Raw genomic sequence first — 16,948 nt, forward strand, 5'->3', positions numbered from 1 at the left:
ATGACTTCTCCCATCTGGCCGTTCATCAATGTTGTTCACCAACACATTGCCTCGGTTGTCATTGTCTCCTCTACTACGAGTCAATTCCTGAACCGCTGTTGCCAAATCTCCAATGGTCTTCTTAACATCAATCATTTCATCTCTAACCATCTTCTTTACTTTATCCTCCAAAACCCTTTGTATAGCCAAGGCCTGACCTATTTCTATGCCCCTCATATTGGGGTCCATGTTTCCATTAGTCTCGGGGGTATTTACTGGCTGACTTCTATTCTGGCTATTACTGGAAGTGGTCGCCGTATTCTGCGGTGCTAAGTTAATGCTTCCTGAGAGATCCCTCACTTGATAATCTTCATTCCTAGATGTATTCGCCATGCTGTTAACTCTTTTCTTATATTTTCTCCTTTTCGGTATAACATATGATGAGTGGTTTAGGTCAAAAGCTACTTGTCTTATCCTTTTTCTCGTGGCCGATCTCGTTTGAATATTCATTCCTTCCAAAGAAACAGAGTGCCTAATATCTTTAATGGATTGTAACCCGTTGCCTTAATCTGATCTAGATGGTTCCCTCTTTCGATGTAATTCAAAATCACGTTTTGTACAAAAATTTTAAGTTAAAATTTCATTTTCGATATTATATAAATTCTCTAAACCAGATTTGTTGATAAAAAAAAATTCTTTGTATCCTATATAAATCTTCAAATCTGGGGTGATGGTTGTAAATGGTAGTGTTGCGGTAAAACTTAAATCATGCTGGCCCTCTGCGTGCAGAGCGTTCTATTGTGTGTTGGAAATCAATCTTACTGTAAACGGAACATTATCTAACAATTCACATTTGCTCACTTTGACGATTTTTTATTAATCGCCCTGATCAACAACTTCTCCTTATCGGTACTACAAACTTCAAGTCTCCAACCCTGAATGGCTACCGTTGGTAAAATTCTGTTAATTCGCAAATGAAATTTCAAGCTGAAACTATTTACTTTAATATAACATGCAAATACAGTCCATTGGTCTATTGGGTCTAATAATCTAGAACTCCTAAGAAATTACCAACTTACTGTAAGGCATAATCTATCCACTTCTAAGATAATGTGAGCTTAGTCAGCTCCTGTCGTACATCTATCACCAGAGTTATCTTCTCTGTAACGGCTACGAACTGTACTGACTAAAGATCATATAATCCCACAAGTCTTCCAGGTCTATTGCATACTTTATTAGTCTATGTACTGTGTCTCGCTGTTATACACTTTATCATTTTCTATCGTCGGCTGATAAGCCGAAATGCTTTCGTTTGGGCGCCATATTGTTATGAGTCCTTGGTGGCACTAAATTGATTGGAGGCCTAACTAGCTCTTGACGGTCACTCTTGGGTGTGGCTTCATCCCATCAATCTAGCCCTAAAGGACTGCAACAATAAAAAAATGCAAACACAACAAACAAAACTAAGCAAAGCCAACACACACTTATGAACGAGGGGTAAGATGTTTTACCCTGGCCGCCCACCCTGCCATGGCCGCGAAGGTAATCCCTTCAGTCTCTGCGACCCCATAATCCGCCTCACTTTTCCACTTACCTTTCACTTCATCACCCCATTATGGTAAAAACTTTAGCACATCATGTTCTTTAAAATGACAATTATATTATAAACTTGTTAATTAAACATGAGGCTAACCATAAATACATAAATAAACATTCCTCAAGCTATATGATGTTCATTACAAAAAAAAAAATAGTAAATACGACAGACAAAAAAATATATATATATATAAACTAAGAACCTTAATGCCTAAGAAGCCAATATTAAACACTGAAATTACACGAAATCACTAATGGCGACAATTTCGAATTCCGGACTATGTATTCATAACCCTCAATGCCACCGGAGGCGGTTATTCTAACCTGACTAGGATTTGAAGAAGCTCCCTAAAATCTAACAATCAGAATTAAAACGTATATTGCCTAACCACGGTAACCTCAAGTTCTGAACACTTAACCAGACGCGATTTGGCCAAAGACAAAAAAAAAAAACAAGAATTAGATTTCTATACGTTACAAGTTTAACTTTGGCTTGGCTAGCCTAAATAATTTCTAAAACTTAATCATAGCCTTATCTAAATATTCAATTATATTGTTCTTTTTTTTTCTGGTATCGTTAAACATATAAGATCTTTTCCTCGATTGCTGCTGTACTTTCTCCTCTTTTCGCGTCTTAAAATATGATTTACTGATGCCTAGACAGTTATCACAACTTCGTTCCAGCCGGGTTTTTTTTTTTTTTTTCTCTAACAAAGTTCCTTTTTCAAATTGTTGAGAATAAAATTGTTACCTGATTTCCAGGAATTTGTAGTCAGGAGGATTCAAACGGGGTTTACCAAAAAAATAGTACGCTGGTCACCACCTTTGCCCTGTCCCAGATTGTGACCAGCTTCTCTTGTTGTTTTCGCCTCCTGAATTGATTATCCCAGGGCATCAATCGATGTCGTTTCAATATTCAGTCTCGACTAATGAGGCACTACTGGGAATAAAAATCAAATTAACCTCAAGTCAAATTTAAAACAAAACTTCAGAGCGCACCTGATTTCCACCAAAAAAAAATAATTATTTTGATGTGACCGGCTGTTCAATTCTCACACTTTATCAGCTTACTTATATGCACTTTGAGTTATAAGTAACCAAAGCAAACTATTTCCTTTTTATAATTTTGGTACAAAACACCACAGTTCAAAATTTGATCTATGCGCACTCGCAACTAAAAGTTCTGCCTTATTCGGCTTTTGAATTCAAAATGGCTTGATCATCATCTTAGCAAGCTGGGCTTGGCTCAACCACTTCCATATTAGCCATCTTATCGAAACCTTTCCATTAAAACCTATTCTATTTATCCCTTTTTAGGTAGCTACTAACTATCTCCCTCTTAATTAATCTCTCTTACCCCGCCCTCTTATGTTACCCTTAATCTCTTATTTTAAACGTATAACAAATTTTAAATTCATTCATAAGATTCGGTGGTCCATCTACATACAACGTTTACACTAACAAAAAACTACAACTACCCTTTCTCTCAGTTACATGGTAACCCTCAGTACTCTTTCATGCAACTGCGTATGTCAATGTGATTTGCCATTTGCGAGAAAAAACCCATAGAAGCACGCCGCCAAAAAATAATATTTTATACTAAATCAAGAAACAAGAAATTATTAAACGTTCCGGAGACAATAGGAGCCTGGTGGCTTGAATTTCCGTCTCATTGTCCACCACGCACCAAGATCAATCAACACCATATCACATAGCTTTGGGTAATTAATCGACAAAAGTGCATCAAATAGAGGGCCTAAACACTTGCCATGGTAAAGGCAAATTACCCAAAAACCGTGAGCCAAAGGAATCATGGTAATTTTGCACATCATTATTTGCCTTCAACTGCTCCCAACATCCAAAGGTGTGTAAATCATAAAAAAAACAGTGGCCAAAGAAACTTGCGCACATGCTGTGGTGCAGGGCCGTATCGAGGGTTCAGGCGCCCGCAACAACTGCTATGAAGAAAAAGTGCAACATAAGGACCTTACCACAGGTTCAGATAACATGTTATCTTGGCATTGGCGGAGCGATGAGGACCACGCCCCCTAGAGCACTGGAGACTATTCTAGATATCGGACCCATTGACATACAGATTAAGTGTGAGGCAGTGAGACTTTAGGCGATGGGAGAGTGGATTGAGGCGACGGTTGGAAACCTGGAAGAAAGGGAAGATTTTTCCGATCGGATACCTGAGATGAAACTTGAAGTCGAGTGCGAGGCACTGCTGCCATCGGCACAGTCTTGGATTGACGGAACCCTAGTATTGCCATCTGGAAAATCATGTTACACGGATGGATCAAAGCTAGAGGACAGAATAGACTTGGGGGTTTCCATTGAGAACCCAGGGACTAAGATCGTAAAGTGGTGTGGTGTCAACGCGAAGACGTCGAGTGTGAACATCTTAACCGACAGTAAAATTGCCATAAGGACAATAACAACCAGGACGGTAAGGTCACGAACAGTCTTGCATTGTAGGAAGGAGATTAACGCCTTCTCCGAGAGTGGCAAAATCCTGTAGTTTCGGTGTCGGGCCATAACGGAGTAAGGGTAAATGAAAGGACAAACGATTAGGCTGTGAAGGCCAGAGGACTGCCGTCAATAAACTTGGTTAACCCGAAGCCTTTCGGGTCGACGCAGTCCGAGTTAAGGGAGTGAACGACAAATGCGCATGCGATATTGTGGAACAGCGAAACGGTTGGTAGGACGGCGAAAATCGTATGGGGGAATCCAGATCTTGAGAAGACGAGGCTATTACTGAAAGGAAGCAAGAAGGATGTCAGTATAGCTATTGGTATCATAACGGGACACATAGGAATACGATTTTGTAAGTAGCACGGAATTCCTAACTTGAATTTTTCGTTTTAGAGGTTACTTTATAGTTTTTAGAGCGCACAACAAGCCGATTACTGACTTAGGTGTATGTCCATAGTGGAATGGGGCTGATTAATATCTGCACCCTCTTTTCAACCTAACCTAACCTAATATGAGATCGGTAGTAGTGAACGATATGGGAGTTTCCACAAATCAAGCGATTCTGGACTTTACCAAGTGTATGAGCATGTCTATCAGACTATCGGTACGAAAATCCGCAGTGCAATTCTCCAAAAGATCTCATCCCCAAATGGAGGAAGCATCTTTTAGAAAATTTAAATGTAGTAAAAAAAATACCTTACTATTAGAAAGTACGCTTGCAATTAGTGCAAATAATTTTATGTTATTACAAATTGATAGTTGTGTTGGGATGCACATTGATACATGCAATTAAAGTCGCACTTGCGAAAAGAAAAAAAGGAAATAATAGTCGGTTGTACCTATAGTACCAATTAGATTTAGCAAAACCCCAATAAACAAATTAACTATTCTAGTGGCAGCATCAGGTAAAAACATACCATTTGACTACAACAATCCGAAGGTATGAGTTATGAAGCTTTTTTTAATTTTCTAATTCTTGGAATTAACTAAGTGCTTAAACAATTATAACCAAATGAACATTCCCTACCATTCAATTAAGGAATATTACAAATATTATAGATACGATTCCACATTCACTCCCACTATTAACGTCATAAGGCGACCACTAAGGCTTTTATTCTTCTGCTATACACAGGTGACCAATAATTGTTAATTTCGCAATACGTCAGTAAATGTATTAAAGTGTTTCAAGAATTTCAATGCAATCGACTAAAAACTACGTCTTTTATCAGCTCAGGAAATCTATTCTTGAGATAGCAAAGGGAATGTTATAGTCTACTTCAAGATTAAAATTCTTTAGCTGACTAAAACCTAGTTTTGACTTCAACTTTTCTGCTGAACAATTGTCAAAAGGCATTATAAAAAAATGGTGACGAAAAAGATGCGAACACATTCCTTGAAGTGGTACTAAGTTCTAGGAGCAAAATATTACCGACACATGTCGAAAATGCCTATTAAATTATTGCGAAATCCAACCGACTTAATTCTTCGCCAGAACACACAAAAGTCAAAAGTTTATTGTTACGGATACAATAATGAATAAAGCCTGAAACTTCTGTCAGGCCGAATCTTGGGAGATTCTACCAAGATATATTCATTCACAGGTAGTGATAGTTCTCCAACAACAAAATTTTGAGTTCACTATCGTCAAAATAAATGATTAGTGCAACTCTGATTTTGAGTTTGTTACTAGTTCACACCATTTTTCGTTGTTTGTGTGTTCAATAGTTCTTAACTATAATACACACACACAACCAAAACTCGTTGACAGATAGTGCACTTCGTGAGAAAAAATACTCAGCTGTTTACGGTACACTACCTCGGAGTTATGTCATGGATTCTACTAAAAATATACACAAATGAACATAGTTAAAGGGGACAGTTGTACTTAACGTACAAAATTTTTCTCAAATCAGCTATTAATTTAAGCTTCTTGAGGCTGTAGAAGACTTATCGGAGGATCGGTTTATATGGGAACCATTGGAGTAGCTAGGGGGTCCCGGTGCCGGTTTAGCCCCCATATTTGATTTAACCAAGGAGTAAAAAAGATTATACCCTACTTTAAAATTTTTATTCCAAAAAAAGTTATAGTCCGATTCGGGGCTTAAGAAGCAATATCATGAGATCGGTTTATATGGGAGCTGTATCAGACCGCACTATATTTCGATATAGCTGCCCTTAGACCGACCGCCCGATCTCCCGATATATGGTATTGAGGCCATAAAAGATCCATTTATTAACCGAATTCGATTTGGCACAGTGTGTTCTGGTAGACCCCTGCCCATTCCTGTCAAATATGGTCCAGATTGGTCCATATTTGGTTACAGCTGCCATATAGACCGATCTCCCGATATGAAGCATTGATCTCATAAAAGGAGCATTTTTCATCCGATTTTGATGAAATTTGAAACCAGAAAGCATTGTGCCAAATTTCATCGAATTCGGGTAATAAATGGATCTTTTATGGCCTCAATACCATATATAGGGAGACCGGGCGGTCGGTTTAAGGGCAACTATATCCAAACATAGTGCGATCGAAATCGGATGAAAAACTACCAATTTATTGCCTCAAGACTTTTTAAATCTGGAGATCGGTTTATATAGCGACTATATATAACTAAAATCCCATTTTATGAGATCTGAAGATCAGGTTTTATACAAAGAATGCGAAATTATTAAACATTATTTGGCAAATATTTTTATGTCCAAGATATCGACAAAATTTTTTAAATACCTAAAAAAGGTATTTATTGGGTATTTACCCATTAAATACCCAAGCGTTGAGTATTTTTTATGAAAATGAGATCTATCCAGGACAACGAAGTTCTGGATAAATTACCAATGCAGACTAATGTAGAACATCTGTTGTCACTATTGCCATCATATATTCTTAAAAATAAGTGTGGCCACTTGCAGAAATACTTCTATTGTGAATGGTAAAATAAAATTAATAGCCTGTTTGTCTATCTCGAAACTAATTTTCCGCGTCGCTCAAGAGTTGGTTTAAACTGCGATTCGAGCAAAAAGGAAAGAATTTTGATTTATAAACAGATTTATCAAAGTCAAAAGAGCTAAAAACTCATAAAAAATAAATACCAAAAACCGTCTATATAGACCAATATAGATCGGTAAAAGAAGCCCAGACGAAAAAAGGCAACCGTTCGACATCGACAAACAGGCTATTATTATACAATTGGGTGCAAAAATATATTAATAAATAATATTTGACTGCTATGCCCACACATGTTTTACAAATTTTAGTTATAAATTTTACAAATACGGTAACTCTGATTGACATTTGAGAGCAACTTCAGGATGCACTTATAAGGTGAGGTCATTCCAACAGGTCAGTACTATTTTTTTTTGTCTTGCCGTTCAAAGTGGTTTCTTTGGGGGTACAGTCTTGTTGTTGTGCTAATGACGCTACCATGACATAATTACCAGGTAGTGTACCGTAAACAGCTGAGTACAATTTTTTGTCGCGAAGTGCACTCTCTGTCAACGAGTTAGGTTGTGTGTGTATTATAGTTAAAAACCATACCACACACAAACAACGAAAAATTGCGCAAACTAGTAACATACACAAAATCAGAGTTGCACTAATCACACATTTTAACAGATAATGCACTCAATATTTTGTTGTTGCGCAACTGCTACTGCCTGTATATGAATATATCTTGGACGATACCTCTTAATTGTACCATTGAGCTACTTGAAATCGGGCTTTCATGAAATCAACATCAAGAAACTATAAAGAAATAATTGGTGTTCAAGGAATTCAGCCCACCAATTTAAGGATAGTGCTATATTCGCTTCTCGCGATATTTTTCGGTGATTACTTTTAATAAATAATAGATTTTAAAGCAAAAAAAATTGCTGATTTTATGATTGAATTTGGCTGGTACTATGTTTCAGTAGGACATTCCCTCATTACTTATGAAGAAATCTTCATATAAATAATTTGTTTTCATTTGAATTTTTGTAGTGTTTCAAAAATGCAACCTTGAAAATTTTGTGTTTTCAAATCTGTCAAACGAATAAAACTGTTATCCTATCACTGAAATTTGTGTAGTGTTTCACAAAAGGAATCGCGAAAAACTTGGATTTTCAACGGTGAAAAACAAAATTAGTGCCAGCCATAAGGCACAAAGGAAAGATTAACTTTTCGATCTGTAACGAAATAACATAGTACTAGCCATTATTCGAAATTTTGGCGCCAGAAAAACGGAAGATCAAAATGACATAAGTTTAAGTATTCAAATTATTTAATTTTTATTAAACAATCAAATTTAATTTAAATTTAACATGTCATAAGACAAACACATATAGTGTGATAGTAGCGTTAATATGTATATGCCATTACGCATCCAAACGCTTTTTCAATGGGGGAATGTCAATCATCAGTGAAGCCAAGTTTTGTAAAATCAGTAGTAAAAAATGCCCGTGTGTGCCAAACACAATCCCAAAAATTTAATGTTTGGCAATATTATAAATCGGGCAATATTATATAAAAAATCGATGTTCGTCGCCATCTTGTTTTGTCTTGGCTGCAACAAAAGCCGAAACAATTAAAGTTGGTCTCATTTGTGCAACAAACACAAATCATATGGTGCAATCCGCCATCAAGCTGAACATCGTTTTGCCAACACACGCAAACAAATTTGTGAGCTTGTGTGTATACGTGTGCGTGCATGAGCGAAGAATATGCGAGAAAGAAGATAACAGCAAAGAGAATGCAAACAAAAATCTGACATCTTAATACCGTCAAACACGGCCGGCTGTTATCAGCTGTTCGCGTTGAGACCACCTTTTTAAATCCGCCTTGGCTGCAATCGAAAATTCTTCATGTTGAAACAATTAAAGATGGTCTCATTTCTACAACAACCACAAATCATATGGTGCAATCCGCCATATTGTCATCAAGCTGATCAGCGTTTTGCCAACACATGCAAACAAATTTGTGTGCGTGTGTGTACATGAGCGAAGAATATGCGAGAAAGAAGATAACAACAAAGAGAATGCAAACAAAAATCTGACATCTTAATACCGTCAAACACTGCCGGCTGTTAAGAGCTGTTCGCGTGAGACCACCTTTTTAAATCCGCCTTGATCCAGCTTTAAGGCCAAGTGTGCACCACAACCGAAAAGCTATCCATTTGTTCGACCAATTTTCCACACTTTTTTGTTGATAAAGTACCCATTTATCAAAATTTATCTTATTTTGTAGAAATAAATACATTACCAAAGCAATAGAACTCTAATGATGAACCCAAAAAAACGTGAGACCACCTTTTAAAATCAGCCTTGGTTAATTCCATTAAATAACAACGGTTTTATTTTATAACGTGACAACCCACTCTAAGATTTAAAGTTGCCATATCTATGACTATTTTCATCATGAATCTCTACCAATAATTTGACAGCCGGAAACTCCCTTCAAAAACTAGGCAGCACTGCAACAACATGTTCTTTTTCTGGCGAACGCCACTGCTGTTTGCATCGGGGACAATTTTTCTTAGTGAAAAAGTAAGATTATTTATTGGATTTTTGTGGTAAAACCTATAGGAAAGAATGCATACGAGTAGGAATTCGCGTTTTACTATGCAATATTATATGTTTATGGCTTCGATTTTATTATATCGCAGTGAAAATCTACAAGAACTATACGTCTAACAAGTTTGTAAGGTTATGTTAAGTGTCAAAAAAAAAAATGTGAACAACGACAGACCTGCCCTCTTGGAAAAAGCCCACACGTGTATGCATTTCGTTTTATTGCCGAGAGTTGTATGCGTCCATAACTAAAACCATTTAGTTTTTCCTAGTGAATTCTTTGGTATTCAATTGGACAAAATTAAAACCCATGATTGACTATTCCTCTTAAGGATATCGGTTCAAAGATATAAACCTTAATAAAGTGAAAATCAACAAAGTGAACAACACTTGGTAAACAAAATATGACGAATGTAACTTTTTACGTCCATAACTAAAACCTTATGTGCCTTATATGTTAGCACCTTTGGTATTCAATTGGACTATAGTAAACTCCATGTTTAACTATTCCTCTTAAGGATATCGTCTCAAAGATATAAACCTTAATAAAGTAAAACCAACAAAATTACTTGCTACCTATATCTTTGGATTCAAAGTTGATTACCGTGTTTTTGTTTCATGTTAAAAAAAATTCTTAAAGCATTCGATATTTTTATTTTCTAGACATTTTTGTTTGTTTATGTATGTATGCTACTTAAATATTTTGCTTTTTTTGTCCGTTTAGAATGGCTGAAGTTGCTGAAAACGTAACCGAGACTTTCGAGGAACAACCTCCAATTGAAACTGAGGGTGCCGAGACCCTGTTGGAAACAAATGTTGTATCCAACACAGAATTGCCCGAAATCAAATTGTTCGGTCGCTGGTCTTGCGATGATGTGACAGTCAATGACATCTCTCTACAAGATTACATTTCCGTCAAGGAAAAATTCGCTCGCTATTTGCCCCACTCTGCTGGCCGCTATGCCGCCAAACGTTTCCGCAAGGCTCAATGCCCCATTGTTGAACGCTTGACCTGCTCTTTGATGATGAAGGGACGCAATAATGGCAAGAAACTCATGGCATGCCGCATTGTCAAGCACTCCTTCGAAATCATTCATTTGCTAACTGGTGAAAATCCCTTGCAAGTAAGTTTCCTAAAGCGCATATATGCACAAAAAAGGCAATGTCTCATGCTAAACTGGTATTAAGAAACAATTGCCATCTAATAGCAGGTAGAATGAGACAGATAATAAATTTCATTTAATCGCAGAACGGCTACAAAATGTTATAGTACAAGTAAACGATTAAATGAAAACATTTTCTTAATTACCTTATATTAATAGAAATTGATTAAACTGTTGTTTACTTTTTAGATCCTTGTGAGCGCCATCATCAACTCTGGCCCTCGTGAAGATTCGACCCGTATCGGTCGTGCTGGTACTGTGCGTCGTCAAGCCGTCGACGTTTCGCCTCTCCGTCGTGTTAACCAAGTAAGTTAAAACCTCTAGACTATTCATATGCCTTGTACAATATCTTTCAAGACTGCAGCGCTTGAAGGACTATAATCAATGGCTATATAAATAAAACTAACCCAATCAACTGTCTTTTATCCGTAGCATTATGTAGCCATTTTTAAGGCACATTATGTATGAAACAAAGATACATTTTAGCTATCTAAAGATTTTTAGAAATTTTCACTAAGCTTAAACCTGACTTTAATATTAATATATGGTTTTAATTTTTAGGCCATTTGGTTGCTGTGCACCGGTGCCCGTGAAGCTGCTTTCAGAAACATCAAGACCATTGCTGAATGCTTGGCCGATGAATTGATCAATGCTGCTAAGGTAAGGAAATCTCTTAAATTTAAATATTCTCTAATAAAGGTCCACTCTAATGTCATGTTATGGACCAAATCAATTAGCATGGCCTCGCTTGTGGACTATATAAAATTGTTTTATTATCCTAGCTTTTGAAGTAATTTGCATTTCACTAAGCTCGAGAAACGTAAAACAACATTTTTTTTTTTTCAATAAGTTATTGCTCACTTAGGTTTGAAGACTTGCCAATATGTAATAATAGTTAGCAATACCGGGCAGAATTAAATTGTTTCTATTATCGAGGAATCCACAAATGTGTAATGATATCGATACTTTTAAAAGTCCACTATAATGTCATGTTAATGCTGATAACCAAAACGAAGACTGTTTTATTATCCTAGTTTTTAAAGTTAATTGTATATTAAAGAGCTCGAGAAAGGTAAAATTGCAAGTTCGCAAAAATACCATTAGAAGTCCACTCTAATGTCATGTTATGGCTTATAACCAAATAACATGGCCTCGCTTGTGGATAATAAAAAAAATACTGTTTTATTATCCTAGCTTTTGAAGTAACTAGCATTTTATAAGGCTCGAGAAACGTAAAACAACAAATGCTTAAAAGCCATCCGATATTTTAAAGTCCACTCTAATGCCATGTTATGGCTCATAACCTAATAACATGGCCTCGCTTGTGGACAATATGAAAAATGTTTTATTATCCTAGCTTTTGAAGTAACTCGCATTTCATAAAGCTCGAGAAACGTAAAACCACAAAATCGCAAAGATAACAAAAGAAGTTTGAAAGTCTACTCTAATGTCATGTTATGGCGTATAACCAAATAACATGGCCTCGCTTGCAGACAATATGAAAAATGTTTTATTATCCTAGCTTTTGAAGTAACTCGCATTTCATAAAGCTCGAGAAACGTAAAACCACAAATTCGAAAAGATACCAAAAGAAGTTTGAAAGTCCACTCTAATGTCATGTTATGGCTCATAACCAAATAATATGGCCTCGCTTGTGGACAATATGAAAATGTTTTATTATCCTAGCTTTTGAAGTAACTAGCATTTCAATGAGCTCGAGAAACGTAAAACAACAATTGGTCAAAGACCCATCCGACATTTTAAAGTCCACTCTAATGTCTTGTTATGGCTTATAACCAAATAACAAGGCCTCGCTTGTGGACAATATGAAAAATGTTTTATTATCCTAGCTTTTGAAGTAACTCGCATTTCAATAAGCTCGAGAAACGTAAAACAACAATTGATCAAAGTTACCTGCAGAGCTTTTGCTTGTCCCCTCTATTATCATGTTATAACTCAAATGAAAAATGTCTATTAGCCTGACTCGCATTTCTGTCAACTTATTATACTGGTATTTTTGCATCAGGCAAAATAGTTTTTAAGGCTTTTTTACTTAATTTTTTCAAAATAATTCAACGTTAATTATATAATCTTTCTATTTATTTTTTCTTGTAGGGTTCTTCCAACTCTTATGCCATCAAGAAGAAGGATGAATTGGAACGTGTCGCCAAATCCAACCGATAAATGCTTCATGTTTCTCTATATACAATATATTGTATATATGTTTACACTTTTTTTAAGTAAATGAAAAGATAAATAAAACAAACCTCCAAAAAATTATTTCCCTGCATATATTTTACAAAAAATAAAATTAGATATTAACCCATCCTTAATTAAAAAAACAAAGCAAAACAAATAAGTCGCTAGAGGGTTATTTTTAAGCAAAAAAAAAATCATTGGATGTGTCGATCAACCACATTGCATTCTAGGTGAGCTCCGTTTATAAGTGGTTTGTTTAGATGAGGTGTAGTTGATCCACGTTCAGCTAAATTGAATATAAAACCAACATATTTGTCTACACTAGATCATTTTAATAGGTCGATTATGGATTGCAAATCAAGCACAGTTGCGTTGCCAGGACATAGAACTATGAAAAAACAGAAATTGTTATAAAGTTGAAAAATTCCAGTTTCATTCGATGCCAGTGCTGTCATCAGTTATAAACTAAATTGAACACAAGTATGCAATTCAAAACAGAAATAGAAATTTATATTGATATTACAAATCGATCTGTTGACAACGCAACTGAAGTTGAGTAGCAATCCCTTATCGACACATTAAAATGATCTACCAGGGGCCTGGCATCCGTTATCGAGCAAGTTTTTGTTCGAAGGTTAATTCCGTTCCGCAAGTACAAATTGGATCATGGCTTACGATCGTAATTTGTCAAAAAGTTATCGATCTCGGGGAAGAAAAAATCAATACGCCGAGTATATTTTGCCATCTCACAGGTAAATTGTTAAAACAGTTATTACTAATAAAAAATAAAATAAATGAAAAACGTTTTAAACAATATGTAATTGTTTTTTTTTTAGCTATAGGTTACTGTTGTTACACAAAATTTTTTTATATGAAAGAGGACAAAAAATATGTGGATTACGCCTAGTTTTTTCGGGCAGGCACAAGGAGCCAAAGTACAATTGTATAAAGTCAGAAACTTTTCCTTGAAAAAAATATCCTGCTGCTTTAAATTTAGTGGTTAAATGATACAACTTTTGGTTTGGTCATGATTGTTGGTAATTTACTTTGCCGAATTTGTCTTTATCATAAAGTTAATTTTTGTCCAACTAAAGGGACCACAAATGTGAATATATTATAATTAATGTTTTATTTTATGAAATAAATTCTTCGATGTCTTATTTTTAGCCTAGTTTCTTGAAAATAGAAGAAAATTTGCTACGTACGATAGGTAAATTGTTGCGGACAAAAACTCGCAAATTTCTATCCAAAAAATGCGAAACTCGATAGTAATAAGTCGATTGCGGATGCGAGAATTAGGCCCCAGGTTAAAAGATTTTGGTAGGAAATAATTTTCTGAAGTGGCAACACTGTACGCAACATGTAGATGTACCCGGTAGTGCTGGTTATCAGCCCGTGCCTGGAACCGAGCAGAAACTTTCAACGATACGAGTATGGGTCCATTCAGCCAATTCAGGTAACTACGGAAAAAGGTGATGACACTGATGTTGCAATGACGTTCAGGGGCCTAATTCTCGCATCAATAATCGAGTTATTGTGATCGGGTTACTCGTTTTTTGGATGAAGACTTTCGTTATCGATTAATTCTATTCGAAACTTCGAACAGAAATGTGCTAGTTTTTTCCCGCAGCAATTTACCTATCGTAAATCGTAAACAACCAATTTTCAGGGTAACATACTTTTTTTAAACTTATTTTGTAGCTTAACGTTCAAAACACGGATATTGAATAAAACTCGAAAATTTCCAACTATCAACTATTCCAAAATCGACCCCCAAGTGACCAGGAACCACTAACATACAGTTACATATACGTTATTGTTTAAAATGTTTTCATTTATTTTGTTACTAGTTAAAGCTTTTTTAAACAACCACCATTTGCGTTGTTTATCTTTGAGATGATAAAATATGCTCTACAGGTCGATGCTTTCTTCTCCGAAATCAAAACTTTTTGATGAATAACGTTCGTAAGCCATCTTTATTAACGGAACGGAATTAATCTTCGAACAAAACTCGTTTGCTAACGGATGCGGAAATTAGGCCCCTGTGGTTCCTGGTCACAATCGGGACATACATCTTGTACGTCGGCATCAATCCTTGCTCTGTAGGAGGAGCGGCTGCATCTGCCAGAACTACTGTGGTTTGCCGGGGGAGCTCAATTTCTTCAGTTGCAATGGTAGTCTCCCAGGACTACATTCGCCCGGCAGCTATTTACCGCATCTGCGGTCTAGACCCGCTTGATCTAGAGGTTCTCTGTTGTAGCGCTGAACCTCACGCTCTATATCGTGGAAATCTACCTTAAGGCTTCTGGGCGGTGGAAATATATCCCCAAGATGATGATTTAGATGGTCTCTGCGAAAACAGCCCAAAAGGTATGTATTGGGTTGCCCAAAAAGTAATTGCGGATTTTTCATATAGTCGGCGTTGCAAATTTTTCAACGGCTTGTGACTCTGTAATTGCATTCTTTCTTCTGTCAGTTATCAGCTGTGACTTTTAGCTTGCTTTAGAAAAAAGTGCAAAAAAGTATATTTGATTAAAGTCCTTTCTAAGTTTTATTAAAAATGCATTTACTTTCTTTTAAAAAATCCGCAATTACTTTTTGGGCAACCCAATAGTTGTCTTCGCACTGGTAGGATCTTTATCTCCTGATGGAGGTTTCCATATAGAACTGAGGAGACCTATCGCGGCAATCAGTAGTATGGACCAGAAGTAACTAGCTCACCTATAGCAACTTGGCGAGGATCGTTATGTCCAAATATATGACTACAAAAACAAAATTAAGAGGATAATTTTTTGGTAGATTTTTACTACCATCTTTAGCAAAAGAATTTTGAAGGCAGATAAATATATCGGTGACAGTCTTCATATTCCCCTTCTGTTTAGGGTAACCGTTGGTCGCCTAGAATTGATATAATGCGAAATTTGATCATTAGTAAGTTAAAACACGTTAACTAACACATGGTGAACGCAGTGAGATCAGTCAATTTCCCATTTTTTGGCATTGACATAACTGGGAAAAATACAGATTAGCCAAAATCTGACCGTTATAAACCTAGGGTAATTTATTTTCAGGCGTTCATGTTCATATTTTTATTGCTCAATGGTTCTGGCAGCCCCATCGCTGATATACATACATGCCAACAACACTGCCCCCAAGCCAACATATTAATACAGTGGGGCCGTAGAAGGGCGAATATAACATGTTATCACTTTGTGTCGTCAGTAGTAAAAGAAAAAAAATGTTCTCGAAATTTGTTTTATACCAACAACAAATATACATCATAGAACGAGAGGTGGTCAACATTGTGCCTTTTTTTATACCCACTACTAAAAGATGGGGGAATATTTATTTTGTCATTCCGTTTACAACACATCGAAATATCCAATATTCATTTCCGACCCTATAAAATACATATATTCTTGATCAGCGTAAAAATCTAAGACGCCCTAGCCATGTCCTTCCGTCTGTCCGTCTGTCTGTTGAAATCACGATACAGTCGTTAAACATAGAGATATTGAGCTGAAACGTTGCACAGATTATTTTTTGTTCATAAGCAGGTTATGTTCGAAGATGGGCTATATCGGACTATATCTTGATATAGCCCACATATAGACCGATCCGCCGATTTAGGGTCTTAGGCCCATAAAGGCCACATTTATTATCCGATTTTGCTGAAATTTGGGACAGTAAGTTGTGTAAGGCCCTTCACATCCTTTTTCAATTTGGCCCTGATCGATCAAGATTTGCACATAGCTGCCATCTAGACCGATCTTTCGATTTAAGGTTTTGTGCCCATAAAAGGCGCATTTATTGTCAGATGTCGCCCAAATTTGGAACAGTGGGTTGTGTTAAGCCCTTGGACAATTTTCTTTAATTTGGCTCAGATCGATCAAGGTTTGCATATATTGGGTTGCCCAAAAAGTAATTGCGGATTTTTCAAATAGTCAGCGTTGACAAATTTTTTCACAGCTTGTGACTCTGTAATT

The 16,948-nt window shown here is 36.3% G+C and overlaps 1 protein-coding gene and 8 non-coding genes across 9 annotated transcripts; all 9 read left to right on the forward strand.

Moving 5' to 3' along the window:
* The first annotated feature begins 9,491 nt into the window (after positions 1-9,491).
* On the forward strand, positions 9,492-13,043 carry LOC106087060 (small ribosomal subunit protein uS7A). The gene is made up of 5 exons (XM_013251992.2): positions 9,492-9,576; positions 10,325-10,724; positions 10,953-11,069; positions 11,325-11,423; positions 12,879-13,043. The coding sequence occupies exons 2-5, from the start codon at positions 10,326-10,328 to the stop codon at positions 12,945-12,947; spliced, it is 684 nt and encodes a 227-aa protein (XP_013107446.1). The 5' UTR covers positions 9,492-9,576; position 10,325; the 3' UTR covers positions 12,948-13,043.
* Positions 9,832-9,987, forward strand: LOC131996464 (small nucleolar RNA psi18S-1854). The gene has a single exon (XR_009397885.1). It is a non-coding gene; the product is annotated as a small nucleolar RNA psi18S-1854 (small nucleolar RNA).
* Positions 10,017-10,172, forward strand: LOC131996463 (small nucleolar RNA psi18S-1854). The gene has a single exon (XR_009397884.1). It is a non-coding gene; the product is annotated as a small nucleolar RNA psi18S-1854 (small nucleolar RNA).
* Positions 11,458-11,597, forward strand: LOC131996467 (small nucleolar RNA psi28S-1192). Its single transcript, XR_009397888.1, has one exon. It is a non-coding gene; the product is annotated as a small nucleolar RNA psi28S-1192 (small nucleolar RNA).
* LOC131996469 (small nucleolar RNA psi28S-1192) lies at positions 11,865-12,009 on the forward strand. Its single transcript, XR_009397890.1, has one exon. It is a non-coding gene; the product is annotated as a small nucleolar RNA psi28S-1192 (small nucleolar RNA).
* On the forward strand, positions 12,031-12,172 carry LOC131996468 (small nucleolar RNA psi28S-1192). Its single transcript, XR_009397889.1, has one exon. It is a non-coding gene; the product is annotated as a small nucleolar RNA psi28S-1192 (small nucleolar RNA).
* On the forward strand, positions 12,196-12,337 carry LOC131996470 (small nucleolar RNA psi28S-1192). Its single transcript, XR_009397891.1, has one exon. It is a non-coding gene; the product is annotated as a small nucleolar RNA psi28S-1192 (small nucleolar RNA).
* Positions 12,361-12,501, forward strand: LOC131996466 (small nucleolar RNA psi28S-1192). The gene has a single exon (XR_009397887.1). It is a non-coding gene; the product is annotated as a small nucleolar RNA psi28S-1192 (small nucleolar RNA).
* On the forward strand, positions 12,524-12,665 carry LOC131996465 (small nucleolar RNA psi28S-1192). The gene has a single exon (XR_009397886.1). It is a non-coding gene; the product is annotated as a small nucleolar RNA psi28S-1192 (small nucleolar RNA).
* Positions 13,044-16,948: the final 3,905 nt, after the last annotated feature.

Source organism: Stomoxys calcitrans, chromosome 3, assembly GCF_963082655.1.
Source record: "Stomoxys calcitrans chromosome 3, idStoCalc2.1, whole genome shotgun sequence".
In the NCBI taxonomy this organism is placed as follows: domain Eukaryota; kingdom Metazoa; phylum Arthropoda; class Insecta; order Diptera; family Muscidae; genus Stomoxys; species Stomoxys calcitrans.

Excerpts from the sequence above, each read along its gene's own strand:
- LOC106087060 (XM_013251992.2), top strand. The coding sequence starts at position 10,326 with ATGGCTGAAGTTGCTGAAAACGTAACCGAGACTTTCGAGGAACAACCT. Across the intron at positions 10,725-10,952 it reads CTGGTGAAAATCCCTTGCAA|ATCCTTGTGAGCGCCATCAT; the intron begins GTAAGTTTCCTA and ends TTTACTTTTTAG. Across the intron at positions 11,424-12,878 it reads AATTGATCAATGCTGCTAAG|GGTTCTTCCAACTCTTATGC; the intron begins GTAAGGAAATCT and ends TTTTTCTTGTAG.